Source organism: Penicillium pulvis (assembly GCF_028828015.1).
Source record: "Penicillium pulvis strain IBT 33274 chromosome Unknown contig_23_segment0_segment0, whole genome shotgun sequence".
Taxonomy (NCBI): domain Eukaryota; kingdom Fungi; phylum Ascomycota; class Eurotiomycetes; order Eurotiales; family Aspergillaceae; genus Penicillium; species Penicillium pulvis.
This window is the reverse complement of record NW_026643075.1, coordinates 929,056-944,756: the sequence shown is the minus strand read 5'-3', so window position 1 is coordinate 944,756 and position 15,701 is coordinate 929,056. Positions and strand designations below refer to the sequence as shown.

Here is a 15,701-nt window from a genome sequence, read left to right as displayed (position 1 = left end):
AATGACCAACCAACAACCAGTTGCTCTCGTTGTGGGCGCATCTCGCGGGATCGGCCGCCAAGTAGCCATCGACCTATCAAAGAATGGCTACGCAGGTGCGACCGCATCCTAATTACGAGCTGAACCTCGAGCTAACAATGAAACCTAGTGATGCTGGCAGCTAAAACAACCTCAGATGCTGCCAAGACTACACCATTCCCTCCTGATCCCAACTCTTCGCAGTCAACTATCAATACAGTAGAACGCGAGATCTTGGAGGCAGGAGGCCGTGCCGGAGCTATTGCAGTGGACGTGCGTGATGCGGCACAAATCCAACATGCAGTCGATGAGACCGTTCGAATCTTTGGAAAATTAGATGTATTAGTGTATAACTCTGGGGCCATCTGGTGGTCTTCTGTGGAAAACACACCGCTCAAGCGATTCCGACTGATGCAGCAAATTAACCCAGAAGGTCTCTATGCCACTGTGCAGGCTACACTGCCGCATTTCGAGAAGAATGGCTGGAAAGGTCGGATTGTGGTCGTTTCGCCCCCGATTTACTCGAGGTTCTTCAGGGGAAAGACTGCTTATGCGATGGGTATGTTGAATTTTCTTATCGCGCAGGAAAGACATTCAGCTAAAACTCGTGTCAGGCAAGGTTGGAATGAGTGTTTTAGTCAAAGGTCTTGCCATGGACTTTGTACGACAGGATCGGACAGAGATGGCTATTACAAGCATCTGGCCAGCGTCGGTATGTTAAGGCTCTACACCATGTGTTGAAGTGAGTCTAACTGGCATATACAGTCGATTGAGTCAGCTGCTACTGAGCATAATAAATCCTTTGACGAATCACACAAGAAAGATCTCAGAAAACCAGTAAGTCAGTCAAGCCTTTATACAAAAATTTGACTTACCAGTACCAGGCCATTTTCTCTGATGCCATCTTGAAGATGCTACGTGCCCCAGTCACTACTGTGAACGGGCTTTTGGACACCGACGAGGATTTCCTTCGGAAGTGCGGAGTCACCGACTTTTCGAAATACTCGGTTATACCAGGCTCTACACCTCGTCGCATCATGCCAGCTGAGTTCCCAGTCTTGGAGGTCGCAGAGCAGGACGACGAAGGGCAGAGAATGGACAGCACCAAACTACGAGCAAAGATGTAAGCGGCAGGTCAATTGGATAAAAGTCATTCGTGGATAGATATCAATAGCTGTCTCAGATTAATGCAAATATTGGACTTGAACAATCCATCAAAAACAAACGCTCGATGCAAATGCAGGTCGAAAAGAAGCGCAGTGAATACGGGCAAGCAATCATTTTAGCTGCATGAAAGTACCGCTCAAAGCCCCATATTCAATCGACCCATATGACTTGGTCAACCTCCATAGAACTTGCTCACATTAAAGCAGCAAAACCCACAACGAACCCGCCCACCAACATACAAAGCCCATACACATTCCCTATATCCCCAGCCAGAAGTCGAGTCGCATCACCCGTTGCAGTGGAAGTACCAAGCGCAACTGACGTGGTCGTGTTCGCCGCAACCTTCGCAGAGGGAGTAGCAGAAGGTTTAGTAGTCACATTGACACGGACGGGATTTTGAGCACCACAGGGGTGATCAGAGCGACAAGCGCTCTGACATGTAGAATCAGCACACTTGGAAACACACTGATTATTGGCTTCAGTGCAGATAAAGTACGGCATGGTCTGGGAGTATTGCGAGGCGTTCGGAGAGAGGCCGTTACTGCATTCACACACATAGTAGAGGGTTTTCTAAATCAAGAAACGATTAGGATTATCCTTTTTTCGCGGGGTCAAGCATTCAAGATGGTAGACTCACAGGTGAGCAGCTGTTGATCAGAGCTCCAGTTGTGTTGGGCATCTGTAGGCAGAGAATAGGGCATGATGATATTTGGGCATTGCACCAGCTTTCTATGACTGTATGTTAGGATTTGTGGAGTCTCATGACTTTGGCCCTTCAAGCTGCGACTTACCGCGATCAGATAAGTCTACCGAGTCCGGATTAATTGTAGGTGTGTATTGGCCACGCGCCATGGTGGCAGCCGAGGCTAGAACTACCAGGAGAGTTGACAACATTGTAGAGAGATGTTAATGTGAAATTTGCCAAAAGAAAAGGCGAACGCGGACTGGAAGGTAGATAATAAAGTATTAGCAGCAATTTTTGTGTATTCTCGATCAGCGGCAAATCCTGAAAACGTCAAAATAGCCGTGTGATTGTATGGAATGAAGGGGCGAAGTGCTGACCACAATGTTCTAGAACTTAGGTCTATTAGCCCCCTTGAAGTCTTTAAGATTTGCCTGCCTAGGAAGATGTGAAAAACAGAACTTAGTGTGAAGAAGCAAGAAATGACTGTAAAATAAGGGACTGGTAAACAAAAGAGAGACAGAGATAAAGAGGGCGGAACAGGCAGAAATAAAGCATTCAGAGGAGGGGGAAGCAATCGGAAAACATTTTACGCGCCCTTGATAGGAAGGATATCTAATGCATATCCAGGCATATCCAGGGAACAAGGTGACCTATCTAGTTCAAGGATGCTCTCCTGGCTGTACACAATGGCAGTACTGCGTTTTCTTGTCAGCTGCAGGGGATCATAACCAAGCATAGCAGCTGTCCCTTATAGCCTAGATTTAAAAGCGGAATGTACCCACCCGAGACATCTTCAAAGCGATTGGTCACCTGTCAAGGGAGCTTTAAATCTGACCAGATTAGGGAAGATGTCGATCCGGGGAGATAAATATGCGGCTACAGGCTATGCTGATCACGCGCATATTTTTATAAATGAACAGATTCATTCCCCTCCACATTCAACTTGTGCCACTAAGATTGAAGAGCTGATAAGTGCAAATGCCATTAGCATTAGAACTAGTTCTTACTGCAACAATGGCGAAAGTATGGACTACAAGGGATGATGTCTCAGTCGCGTAGCCCAAATGATTGCCCCGCGTATCGGGGTTTTTTTTTTTTTTTTGGGTAGCGTTCCACAAGGTTGACAGGGATGGAATAACTATCATGCCTGTAACAGCTTGCTTACTAGCACACTAAAGCAAGCGGTTACAATCTTCATTTCTTTCTAATCCGCTTTTTGCTGCTATCTTTGACACGGCGCTTTTAATACGAGAAGAATTTTCCAAAGGATTATCAGAAGATAGACATCTACAAGACAAAAGCAAGAGCGCAAGCGAAGAATGGCCTCTATAAATCCAATTTAATCAAGCTGGGCCCCCATTTGTATCCCACTGCCACCAGAGACCCGATGCCTTATCGAGTCCATCATGGCGGTTGAACTTCACCAAGTTTGCTTGTTATCAGCTTCCAAAAAGTGCAGGTCAACCAGCACTGTCACTATACTAGCGCTTCTGGCCCCTCACCGTAGGTTCAACAATTTGGCCAACTCGTGAAGTCTGTTAACTTTCTTCTGCCGTTCAGGAGAATCAAGATCACTTAAAGAATGAAGGCCGCCTTTATGTGCTAGCTGTACCTTCATATGTTGTCGACTTTCGACTGCCTGTAAATCACTGAATTAGCTTTCAAAGTTCATCGAGTGTCGGGTTACGGCCTGAACTTGCCTCTTCAATTGTCTCTTGCACTATGTATCGGACAACACAAACCTTTTTGTCCTGGCCAAGACGTAGCACGCGGCCGATAGCTTGATTTTCAATTGACGGGTTCCACTGTGGTTCGAGAATGTGGACCCGACTTGCCACTGAGAGATTGTTCAAACTAGTTGCCCAATAAGCGTGGATTCCAATCGCAATGTTGCGAGGAGTGCGTATTAGGGAAGTCTTACCCTACCGAGCCCGTACCTTGTGTTATCAAGAGGACGCGTTTTGACGAGTCTTCCTGAAATTGCTGAAGGATCTTCTTGCGCTGTAGTGCATGAATAGCTCCATCTACCCGGCAATAAGCGATGGCTTCTTCATCAAACATGCGGCCCACGAGGTCGAGACTGCGTCTCCAGAAGGAAAAGACGATGCTGGCAGGCATATTAGCAGTGTAAGTGATTTCAATGGTAAATGATCGAACCTCTTCTCTTCACCATAATGCTCTTTAATATCAGCAAGCAACGCCATAAGCTTCGACGGGTATGGGGCTTGACTATTGCAGGGTGTTTCCACAAAGCTATCAGTAGAAATACTCTGCTCTTGGCATTGAGCGGTGTTGGCGACTTCGTGACCAGAGTCAAGGATATCACATGGGGAGCTTCTATGATCTGCCGATAACGAATTTCGAGACATGCAGTCGTGACATATTAGACTATCCAGGAGATGACTTTTGTTCGCCGTGCAGCTTGGCGCCGATGAAGTCACGTCCTTGTTGCACTCCATGCAGGCTGTCCCTCCACTTTGCAGCTTTAAGCTGGATATTTCGTCTGCTTGGGAGGTTCTCACGAAATTCTCAAGAGTTAACGTTGAGTTAATGCCAGTGTTGCAAAAAATTCGCAGAAGGAGAATGGCGGTTAATATGATTCTAGGCTCCCCTCTCCCCCTTTGGAAACTGACAGCTGCTTTGATGCGGTCCTTGCAAGCATTTTCCAAAGCCTTATAGGTTTGCCTTTCGGACTGTGACAAGGCCGGGCGGTGTACCCGGAAAGAAACTCCTAACTCGGATAATATAGACGTATTCCTCCTCAGGCACATCGACCCCAGGAGCATGCGAAGATTGTCATAATTTGGTTTTGAGGCGAAGACCCCTGTGAGGCTGGGTCCAGTAACAAATCTGCGGAATATTGACGAATTATCAAGAATTGGGATGCGGAGAAATTTCACCAGTGATTCAAGGTCATCCAATGAATTTTGAACCGGTGTTCCACTCATACACCAGCGTATTACGGCTGAAATGTTCATTATGGCCTTAAAGGTCTTCGTGGAAGAGTTCCGGATGACGTGAGCTGTTGATGTCAACTATCATGCAAGCAGATCTATCACACTTCAAGTGGATATGGCTGACCTTCGTCTAGCACTAGACGATGCCAGCGGAAATGATTGAGAGCACCGCCTCCACGATTGAAGTCAGTCATTACAGTGCCGTATGTTGTGAGCAGTATATGATAGGGCGGGGATGATGATGTGTTCAGGCTTCTGCTTGGTCCATGGTATTTATAATACGTCAATGTGCCGGAGACAACATGCCTTATGAGTATGTCAGTAACGGAAACAGCCAGCTTGTCGGTGTATAAATATGTACTTCTCGAGCTCTTCAACCCAGCCGTCCAGAATCACTCAAACTAATTAGCACTTTCCAAGGCCCATGATGCAAAGTCCTACTTACAGGGAGACGGTACAATGACAAGCGTTGATTTCGCTGGAATCTTGCCGGCCGCTTTCGTCATATCGGCGTTCTGTGACATATCATTTGCATAACTTTCAGCATCTGAAACACTGGACGCAATAGCAGCGACCATAGTCAAAGTCTTTCCTAACCCCATATCATCAGCAAGAATACCACCCAGCATGTCTGTAGCAACGTGGCTCTTTGCGCCTGTGATTTTATGGCGGTAGCTAGCTTTCAATAAGCACTGCTTTTAGATTCACGCACGTTGGGAACGACCCACCAGGAGCGATCACGGGTAGAACTATCGTGTCTCCATAGGCCTCCAGGCTTCATGGTGGAGGGGTTTTCTCTATGCATGATGAAGTCGACTCCTTCCAATTGGTGGCTACAGTGGTCGACCATTAGTTAATGTTTCATCATGCGATCCATTTATTTGCTGACCTCAATAATGTTGTTTGAATCCGTTTGTCAGTCTGCGCCTTCTTTAGGTAGCCCTGCTTGGGAAGATCATTTATGACAGAGAACATATCAGTCACCTCATGGCCGGTGGATCCGGTGCTATTGGTTTTTCCCGTCTCGCAGTCAACAATTTTAGCTGAAATTGGTGGTAACAGGGTCCCATTTGGAAGTGAACTCCCCGGCAAGTTCAGGTAATGCGGGTTTTCATATGTAGTATCGTACAAAAAAAGATAAGGATGCTGCAGAAACAGACGGTAGCGTGACAATTCCTGGCCTGCAACAACCGCATCTATATGGGTCCCAAACACATATATGTGTATTAGACAGCAAGAACTCGTGGATTTGGAGTTTGCAGACCCCGAATGTGTCGATATTGTTTGGTTGAACTCTTTGCGGGAGACGAATCCCTTATATTCGATGCTTTTCGCTGAAGATGAAAGACATCTCAGGGCAAGATGGGTCTTCTTGTTCATCATGGCGACGGATTGACCGTCTTTGGATTGCAGCTCACAGCGATCCTCGTCCATGACGAATTTCAGACATAAAAACACCTCATCATCTTGTTCAATTTTGTCGAACGTGGCGGATGACACAGTCCGTATGCGGTTGAATTGGATTGGAATGTCCTTCAACTGATTATACCCGATGTCAAATATTGGCCATATGAGAATGCCAGGGCGTAAGAATTATCGCAATCATACCATTCCGAAACATATCTTCTCATGCTGATGAGAGTCGAGTATTCTTGATTTTGCTGCAGTGCTTGTCAGTTTTCGGAACTACAGCTGCCACATGCGAGACTACACATGAGGAGGGTATTTTTGGACCAACAAGTGGTTCTCTTCTCAAAAAGTCGGACGCTGACAACAAAATAACGTTCTATTCTCACCGACGTTCTCTGGACCATCTACGGACATCTTATTCCATGACCAGCTCGGGCTTAGAGCCTTGTTAACGAGGAGACTGTCACCAAGAGATGGAGCTACGGAGTAAGAGGAAGACCAGGATGTCGCGATCGAGTAACCACCTCGCTTGTTCTCTGTGTCTCGATGCTGTGGATCTTCCCCATGTTCATCGAATCGCCGTTTGTGAGTCATGAAGTCACAGATGTAACAGAAATATCAAGATCCCGAGGATTTGGTTTATCGCTTCGTAGCCCAAGTCTGAGGTGTTATGTTGATGAGACACCAGGCGGTGTCGCCACGGCATCTTACAAAGTCTAGCACGTGAAATCACGTGCAATATGCCTGCCTCTTGTTCAGATTCTCAGTCCAACGGCGGTGCAAAGTTGCCACGTCACACCATATTGAACTTTTGAGGTAAGATTTTATTGGCCAGAGGGTATTGAGGCTCTCTGCGTGGCATGTGCAATGGTGCCCGATGGGTAGCAAGTTGGCCCGAAGCAGATGCATGTCATCAGCGCATCCACACCGCCTCCAGGGTGCAATACCGTGAAACAGAGACCAAAACTGCCGCCGAAAGTGGTGTCACTAGTGTGGATGTGCTGAAGGACATGCATGTACAACTATTATCCAGTACCCTACTACCCAAACCTGTCACGTGCCAGCCAAACCAAGGATTATTTGGTGCGACTAATGAAGGCCACGAGAATTAGAAAGGAAAAAGGAAAAGTTTCAAGATTGTAAAGGTTCCCGATAAAGTACTTGCCATAATTTGCCTCATTTTTGTGCTTCCCAGCCTCCTCCCACAGCCATCATAGACCGTCATATTGCGCCTAAAGGACCTGGCCGACCAGGCGAGATTGTAAAAGTCATACAGCTTTGTCAGAGCTTGGGGATCAGGTGACCAGCTTATGTGGATAGACTGGCGCTTATCCCTCTGGCTCTCTTCTTCATCTCTCTATCCCATCACAATACACAAATTGTTCTGTCTGTTCGTTCCTTCGATTCTCTTCCTTTCAAGTAGCCTACGCGCTGACAAGGTTTATTATCGTCAGGATGATCAGGTTAAATCAACTATTTAAAGCTGCTTCAGTCTAGAAATTCAACGGTTTTGTTGACAATACCATATTCTTCGAGGAAACAGTACATTCCACACCTCGGCAGCGAACATTTAGGATGGGAAGGAAAGAGAATGGAAAGTGCTGGATAAGCTGTCTGCCTTCATACCCCTCGGTCTCCGCCAATCAGATCGATCAAAATTGACCCATTATATCTAAACACTATCTCCCAGCGTCACGGTGCCCGACTCGCATACTGAACTCGTTAAATATAACCAATACTAGATCTTATTACTGGGCAGCTCTGTAATCCTGGCAAGTGTGATAATCCCACAGGCTGAACTTTGATGATGCTGCTCCGAAGTCATAATTCATGACATTGCCTTATCCGTTGACGGAGACTCGTCAAGTCCACAAAGGTGTAAGAAGTCTTTGAAGGATGGGAGGAGCTTGCCAGTAGCCAGTAGCGCCTCGGAGTTCAAGCCAGATTGATTGGTGAAAATGTTTGTTTCGTTAGCCTCGTTTTGCTCTGTACCTTCTTGCAGCCTCTGCAGCATCAATGGTTGAATACATTTGCGGCCGATATTGCTCTTGAGATGATTGGCAAGAATGTCGGCCCGAGCAAATGAAGCCTCGCAGCCCCATGTAGACCCGTCCTGGAGACTACCTTGGCATTTATATTTTTTGTTCTGATGTATTTGCTCGTGACGAAGGCGTTCGAACTTGCGCGCGAAGGTTTTACCACAAACCGTACACTCTTCAGGTCTTTGCCCAGTGTGGGATCTCAAATGAGTGTTCAAGTTATGGCGTCTGGTGAACGCCTTCGGACACTGGTCACAATGAAACTTGGCTTCATTGTTTGTTGGCTTGTCTGACGCCTGCCGCTTGGGTGGATCTGGGAACTCTGTATCGTGGAACATGTCGATACCGTGGTACTCAAGGATATGTCCTTTCAACTCATTATTCGTTGTGCAACCAAAGGATGCCATATGACAGCCAGTTACAAAACAAAGAAATGGACGTTCATGCTTCGAAACATGAAGCTGTCGTTGATTCGGGCTGCTGAATCCATGGTGGTAGAAAGTGCAGTTTACACGGGGGCATTTGAACCAATTCGAGCCGTAATACTGCTTCATGCCCCGCTTCGCAGAGTCAGACAATGGTTCGGACCACATACTTTCAAGAATAGTTCTAGTCTTCTCCGTGATTTGCCATAGATCCAATGCGTCATCTGCAGTCGGACCATGGCCACAAGTGTCAGTCTGCTTTCGATACCAAGCAACAGCTTGTGATATTTCAGGAAGAGACACGGATTTCTGCATGGGAGCCAGAGTGCCTTCAACCTTTTGAGAAATTTGCAACGGCTTTGCTGATGACGACCAGTGTGACTCAACAAATGTCTCCAAGGTCTCTTGGAGTTGTTTTAGTCTGTCTCCTGACTCAGTCTCTGGAATCCCACACTGCAGGTGCATAGCCCAACAGGCTGAAGCGTAGTCGTAAAATGCATGTGATCCGTTTCGAACATCAACAGCAATTTCATCGTCGTTCCGGCGTAGATCAAACTGAGGAAAGGCAAGATAGGCAAGGCACAGCATTGAAAGGGAGTAGTTTATATCATCAGCCTGAACAATCTTTGCCTCCACGAGGTATCTGGCGTATAATTGGTGAGTATTCACTTTGGTATGATGATGCTTGAAACATACTCTCGAGCGGTGCCATGAACGAGCTCAACAGTGTCATCTGCTCGCACTTCGACAAGCGCTGCAAAAAGCCCTTTCGGCGAATCCAGTAGTTGCTTGTCATAGTCAACAAGCTGTTGTTCAATGTCAATACAAATGGCTCCCTGGATCTCCCGCCAACGTAGTGGTCTTTTAGCGCAAACAATCCATCCAAGAATCTGTCGCATGTGCGTAGCAAGATTGTTACCTCTCGAGTCGAATATACGCTGGACAATCCGTGAAAATCTGTGCAATGTCATGTTATTATTCGGATGTGAAAGTCCAGTCAAGTCACGTACACAGTATCCAGCTTGACTGGGAACCTTTCTGGCCTGAGCTCTGTAACCAGCGAAGCCCGATGTGGTTGATCTTCCAGGTACTTGGCCATCAGTTCTGCAAAGATGAACATGCCTTAACACGCGTTGTCAGAGATGTACTATCACTAGCTAAATTGTGGACACATACCTTGTGCTCTTGCTAAAAGGATATTCGCAATGTGGTGCTCTTTTGATCGCAATTCTCCAAATTTGGCCTCAATCTGCTCATGCCACACAGAAACACAGTGGCTAAGGTCTCCTTTGTTCTCAAGGGCAGTGACCTTAATAGAGGGAATTTTAGGTGCTGCAATGTCTTGGCTCACGAAAAGGCACCTTGGAGAGTCCATACACTCTGAGACTAGATCTTCTATCAGGTTCTGAAACCAGGTAACAATCTCCTTTCCATCACGCCGCCCACATTCATCAAGACCATCGATAATAAGGTACGTTTTAGTACAACTATCCAGAGCTGTTCGTAGCATTTCTTTAGCAGTAGTATTTGAAGTTAGTATCGTATCTTTGCTCAATGAGGCTTGCTCATAGAAATATGGCAATAGGTGAGGGTTCTGAGCAAGAATCTGCGCCAATAATGATCTTGCAAGACCGTTGAACGCGTTTCGTGTTTTATCGCCGTACTTGCAGAAGAAAAATGCGACAGTTGAGTCGTTGACTGATTGGACTGCATCCACGACCACTGATGCAAGAATTGTTTTGCCTTCTCAAACTGTCAGCTGCTGTGACACCATGACAAAATGTTGGTGGTTTGAAATGAGTACCTGCCCCCGGTATTCCACTCAGCCAAAGTAATGGCGATAGACAGAAGTCAGGGTTAAACCAATCTTGGAAACTTTCGTGGTCTAGAAGCCATCGACCTGAATTCGGACAAATTGATCTTGTGACTCGGTGACGGTCCTGCTCCTCATCACAAGGATAGGCAGACAGCCACTGCCGTACCATTGCTTGGTATTGATCGTCGCGAGCGATCTTTTCTCTCACAGAGGAGCTCAATGCACTCTGTCTGTGATTCTGGATCTCTTCGAACTCTGCAAATGTCACAGGGTTCTCGACTACTCGCCTGTTCCGTCGCAGGTTCTGTTTAATGCAATCAATCACCGGTTGTTTGCTCCTCCAGGAAGCTCTGAATAGTTTTTTCCAGCCTGTACTTCGTGTCAACTCATAATCGTCATCGAAAATTATTACCAATAACTCACGTCGTTGCTTGAAGAGGCGGATTGCTTCACAATGAAAATCCAAGATGTCGTCATATATCAGAGTTAAGATCTCCCTCAGAAATGGACTTGTCGTAAATAGCCGGCGGGAGATTAAGAGGTGAGGCATCAAATCTCCGATCTCTTGATATGCATCCAGAATTGAATGGTATGCGTCTGGTAGCGTTGAGGCTACCTATGACCCAAAGAAGAATTAACGTATGTTCCGTCACAGTATTAGTCTAACATCACTTACTTTAAGCACATATTTTACTGGGCCCTTTGGTATTCAGTCAATATAGAAGTTGCCTAAACAAAGATGAGTAGAAGAACTCACCCAGATGAAGTATTCAAAGTCCGGAAAAACCACGAAGTCCCCAGCGACCGTAGCATACTGCATTACAGAGGTCAGAAAAGAGCTCAGTCTCTTCATATTTTGCATGCCTCCGTTGCTCTGCTTCTGCTCCCCTTGCATATTCCGGAGAAACTCTTGGAGTTCGTCAAGGCTTGTCGTCTTGAAATCGGCTTCTTCAATTTCCGTGATGCCTGCAGCTCTTTTAAACTTCACTATCGAAGCTATGTTTAACCATTTAGCTTCTGAATTTCTTTATGCCTAAATCAGTAATATTTACGTAACCTACCCTTGTATATGTCTCTCATGGTATCCAGACATGCCGGTGTTGTTGACGTGGATGTACTGCCTGAAAGTTGATTGCAGCCTGTTGGGCGGCCATGAAAACAGTCTTCATCCTCAGTGGATGAGAGGATTTTTGACAATTTCGAGATGACAACGTCGGAGAGAGGCGATCCTCTAGTGAATTTCACCATATCGGAGTGCGTTGCATTTATTGGGAATGTAACAGACGGATTCGACTGTGTAAATCTGCAAGTTGCTGATTCCCGATTTACTAAAATAGCTGGCCACCCATTTCGATCTATCGTGCCGTCTGGAAGCCGCTGTAACAAATGAGTTTTGCTTCCATAATATGATTCTGGCATACTCTAACATACTCTGATAGTGGGGGACTGTAACGTTTCATACGCCCAAAAGCACTGTATTGTATCCGTGATGCAGCTATCCTCGAAAGCCTTGTGGAGTTGATTGAGATAGTTAGATCCACGAGCAAGGTCGTCCACTAGGTTCTGGTTAGGATTATTGCCAACAACTGTATGGAAATGCTGGTGTTCCATCCCTAGGTTTGGAGTGCCGAAGAAGACGGCGCCTTTGATGTTGCTAAGAAGTCTTTTGTATGCATTGTCCGAAGCGAGTCGAACTAAAGCCTCCTTAAGTATGAGTCCACCAAGGCTGTGCGTAAGAAAGGCTGTAGGTTTTGCAGATGAGCTATTCCAACCATACGTCTCAAGTTGATTGACTAACGCTACTGCAAGGTCCGGGATAAGTTGAAATGATTGACTGTCGTGCAGTTTCGTGTCATAACCGTAAATGAGAGCTCTGGCACCTGGTAAAGCATCTGGCAGCTCATCACGGATCCACATGAAGGTCCTGTTACCTCCCTTTGATTGCCAGGACCCGAAAGGGTGACTGGCTAAGCCAGAAATTGCGATACAACTGCTCAAAATCAGATATGAATAACCGACAGGGAACATACCACTACTCAAACGTATGTTTCGAACACTCATAATCATTAAGGGGTGTAATGCCCATGAAATGAGTATCCAAGATTAAATCACCAACGGCGTCAAGCGGCTTAGCTAGAATTAACCACTGATTGCTGGAGCAAACCGAGTTGATGAGAGACGGTACGCTACTGAACATCAAAGTCGCCACTTTGAAGCGAGAGGGCTCTCGGACATGTAGTGCAGTTGCTACAGAAAAAACCTGAATGCAATCTGCAGGGGTGTCACCAAGCCTATCACTCAGAAGACGTGCAACATCGTCCCGAGTTGTAGCTGTAGAGGGCAATCCGCTCAGTCGAAAGACTGTCCTGGGCCAATCACGACGGCTGACGGCCATTGAGCTATATCATGCCACAAAGAAAACACCCACACGTCAGTGCCAAGTAGATATTGAGCGTAATGAGAATGAGAGTTCTGAATGTCCTTGGGATTTGGGTACCGCTTCGTAACCCCAAGCTTTTGAGGTCTCGCACCATTGAGACGCAAGGCGGTGTGCCAGGACTCTTCTAAGATTAGGCACGTGGACATCACGTGTGAAATAGCTGCCTTTTGTTTAGATTGTCAATCTAACGGCGGTGCAAGAATCGGTGGCATGCATCACTCTATTGGCTAATTCGCAAGGTAGACCAGACCCACTAGGCAAGGCGTTGCGCGCAAATAGTGGGTCGCCCACTCTCAGTACTTTTGTGCATTGACACGTCGTGAGGATCACCCTCTGAGAGGCTGCACTGCGCACTGACCCTCTCAGCTGAACAGCAGTACAATTTTACTGGATCGCACAGTTACCCTTCGGACACTTGGGCTCTTGGCACTTATCATAGCCACCACATGTCAGGTGCAATATTGGGCAGGATATTGACAAGGCAGATTTGATCCCTTGAGTGACAGGTCCCTGCCATCTGATTCGTTGAGCTTGATGATTTGATTTTCTAAGTTTTCAATACACAGCTATAATCGCCAACACAACACCGGGCTACAATAATCGTCCCTCCGTTATGGCTACACTTATAGCTCAAGTTGATCTAGTCTAGTGGTGAATTTAATGATCAAAATTAGCCAAAAGAAAGGTCAGTACGGAATCGATGGGGTAACCTACGGGCAGATAGTGGCAAAGTATTTTGCTATGTGATCATAAGTGCCATTTATGTGAATGTAGACTCCCATGCCTGCAATAGGCTGACATAGATACATGTACGGAGTACATACAGTATCTGGCCACATAAATTACGAGCTTTTCATCACGCGCTATAATTTATTACTATAGTAACCGTAAAATAGACTATCATTAACGGTATAAAACCTAGTCATCGAGATCGTGGTTGGCCATAGAGGGTATTTGGTTATTTCTAAACGGCCCAATTAGCCATGCAGGAGAGCTTTGTCTTCGTAAGGTATGTGGCCAGATACTGTAGATCTAGGATCTCACGCCTGGAAAATACGAAGTTGCTTCAGCTAAGGTCGGAACGCTCGGACCCCTCAGACTTATTGGAAATAAAGCCCGGGCCTGTGAAGTCTAACAATTTCACCCGGATTTCTTCAATCAAGGGACAAAGGGAAAAGCCATTGATGCTGATGATATACTGGGCGCTGTCGAAATTTTTATCTGACGACATTTCGAAGAAGCATCGAGGACAGATTATAGCTCCAGAAGTTTTGATTCATTTGAGTTGTCATTCTCTTAATAATGCAGCTCTCCAGAAGCGAGGAAACTCCTGCAGAAGAGATGGTACGTTCATCCTTCCTGTCAGAGAGAAAGATTAGCCGTTCTCAAAGGAAGCCTAGAGACCAGTGAAATTGCCCTTTAGAAAAGAACATGAACTCCAACATGTCATGCCATTGTTCTCACCCCACCACGCAAGGACTGGTTTCAACCCACAACGGTCGGTCTGGGAGATTCTGGAAATGGACCTGCGCACACCTTCTATCGACATTATCTACTCCCATCTTTGGCTAGCGGGTCTTCCGAAAGCTGCCCGTCCACTCCACCGCCAAACCCTTCTGGGTCGCACTATTGCTATTACCGAAGACCCAAATGAGCATCTTATCTCGCACGCTGAGCGCATCTTCATCAAGCCCCTACCAGATTATTTATTGTGCCACGAGTTTTGGGCAACTAAGGGCCGCCTCTTAGCCCAAGACAAATCACTGTACAAATGTGCATGCGGATTCCTCTTATCATATTGCTGGCTTATCTGTAGCAAATACGATCTTGCTATCGCGCATGATTCGAATTTACTTCCTTCTTCCATAACCTGGGAGATGTGGGTCGATTTTGTCACAGACATGCTGTCCAACATTAATCTCGAATCTCTCGATTCTGTCTCGTCGCGTTACCACTATGGCGAACTACGACTGTCCCGTTTAAATCTCATTTACCGCTTTTCTCCTCTTACGTTCTCGGTTCATAACCTTATTCATGGCTTCATGTCAGCACCATTGGGTTCCAAGGAATACCTACTTCGAACCTTTGCTTGGTTACTCTCGTTATTTTGGTTTGTGACCATTGTTACAAGTGCAATGCAGGTAGGCATAGGCACGACTTTATTGGGAGAAAGTAAGCTCTTTCAGGGTGTGTCGGTAGTATTTGTTGTGGCAAGCCTAATGGGGGTAGCGGCGCTGGCTACACTTATAGGTTTGTTTTGGGGGGCTTTGGCCCTTTATCACATCCTGTGGGCGAAGAGTAATTTGATAGCTGTGCAAAAACTCAGGGAAAAAGGGAGAAATGGGAAGTGTTCAAGTGTATAGTACGAAATTCTTGGATCACTTAAAGTTTATGGCTTCATGTGAACTTATAATAACCCTACAAGTATGATATGCTCAACACATTTTTTCTATCTGTTCATTCCTCCTTTCCTTCTTAGTAGCACATTAAGTGTGCTTCTTCTTCTTTCTCCTTGTCTAAAAAACCCGCTGTAGGATCAGACTGCTCGACCCTTGGCCTTACTGACTATATATGTGTGCACATTTTCATCGCCACTACACCCTCGACTCAAACTGGTATGGTCTTTTACTGTGCTTTTTTCTATCTCGTAAAGAGCAGCGATTGAAGTGGTGCGATTGCATCGGCGGAGAGTATCTCGCTTGCATCCTTGTATTCTTGGAACCTGGCCGTGGGAACAAGTTGTG

The 15,701-nt window shown here is 46.1% G+C and overlaps 4 protein-coding genes across 4 annotated transcripts; 1 reads left to right on the top strand and 3 right to left on the bottom strand.

The window, feature by feature from the left end:
* Position 1: 1 nt before the first annotated feature.
* N7503_004627 (uncharacterized protein) lies at positions 2–1,145 on the top strand (the record flags this gene model as incomplete). The annotated part of the gene is made up of 5 exons (XM_057064174.1): positions 2–95; positions 149–577; positions 633–730; positions 784–855; positions 903–1,145. 5 exons carry the CDS (start codon positions 2–4, stop codon positions 1,143–1,145), a joined length of 936 nt encoding a protein of 311 aa, XP_056921917.1.
* Positions 1,146–1,377: 232 nt separating this feature from the next.
* Positions 1,378–2,079, bottom strand: N7503_004626 (uncharacterized protein; the record flags this gene model as incomplete). The annotated part of the gene is made up of 3 exons (XM_057064173.1): positions 1,378–1,755; positions 1,823–1,914; positions 1,977–2,079. 3 exons carry the CDS (start codon positions 2,077–2,079, stop codon positions 1,378–1,380), a joined length of 573 nt encoding a protein of 190 aa, XP_056921916.1.
* Positions 2,080–3,368: 1,289 nt separating this feature from the next.
* Positions 3,369–5,608, bottom strand: N7503_004625 (DEAD/DEAH box helicase; the record flags this gene model as incomplete). The annotated part of the gene is made up of 8 exons (XM_057064172.1): positions 3,369–3,509; positions 3,613–3,724; positions 3,792–3,977; positions 4,028–4,892; positions 4,952–5,133; positions 5,189–5,222; positions 5,273–5,502; positions 5,556–5,608. 8 exons carry the CDS (start codon positions 5,606–5,608, stop codon positions 3,369–3,371), a joined length of 1,803 nt encoding a protein of 600 aa, XP_056921915.1.
* A 2,457-nt stretch (positions 5,609–8,065) lies between these two features.
* On the bottom strand, positions 8,066–10,211 carry N7503_004624 (C2H2-type zinc finger protein; the record flags this gene model as incomplete). The annotated part of the gene is made up of 4 exons (XM_057064171.1): positions 8,066–9,344; positions 9,398–9,658; positions 9,712–9,823; positions 9,878–10,211. The coding sequence occupies 4 exons, from the start codon at positions 10,209–10,211 to the stop codon at positions 8,066–8,068; spliced, it is 1,986 nt and encodes a 661-aa protein (XP_056921914.1).
* Positions 10,212–15,701: the final 5,490 nt, after the last annotated feature.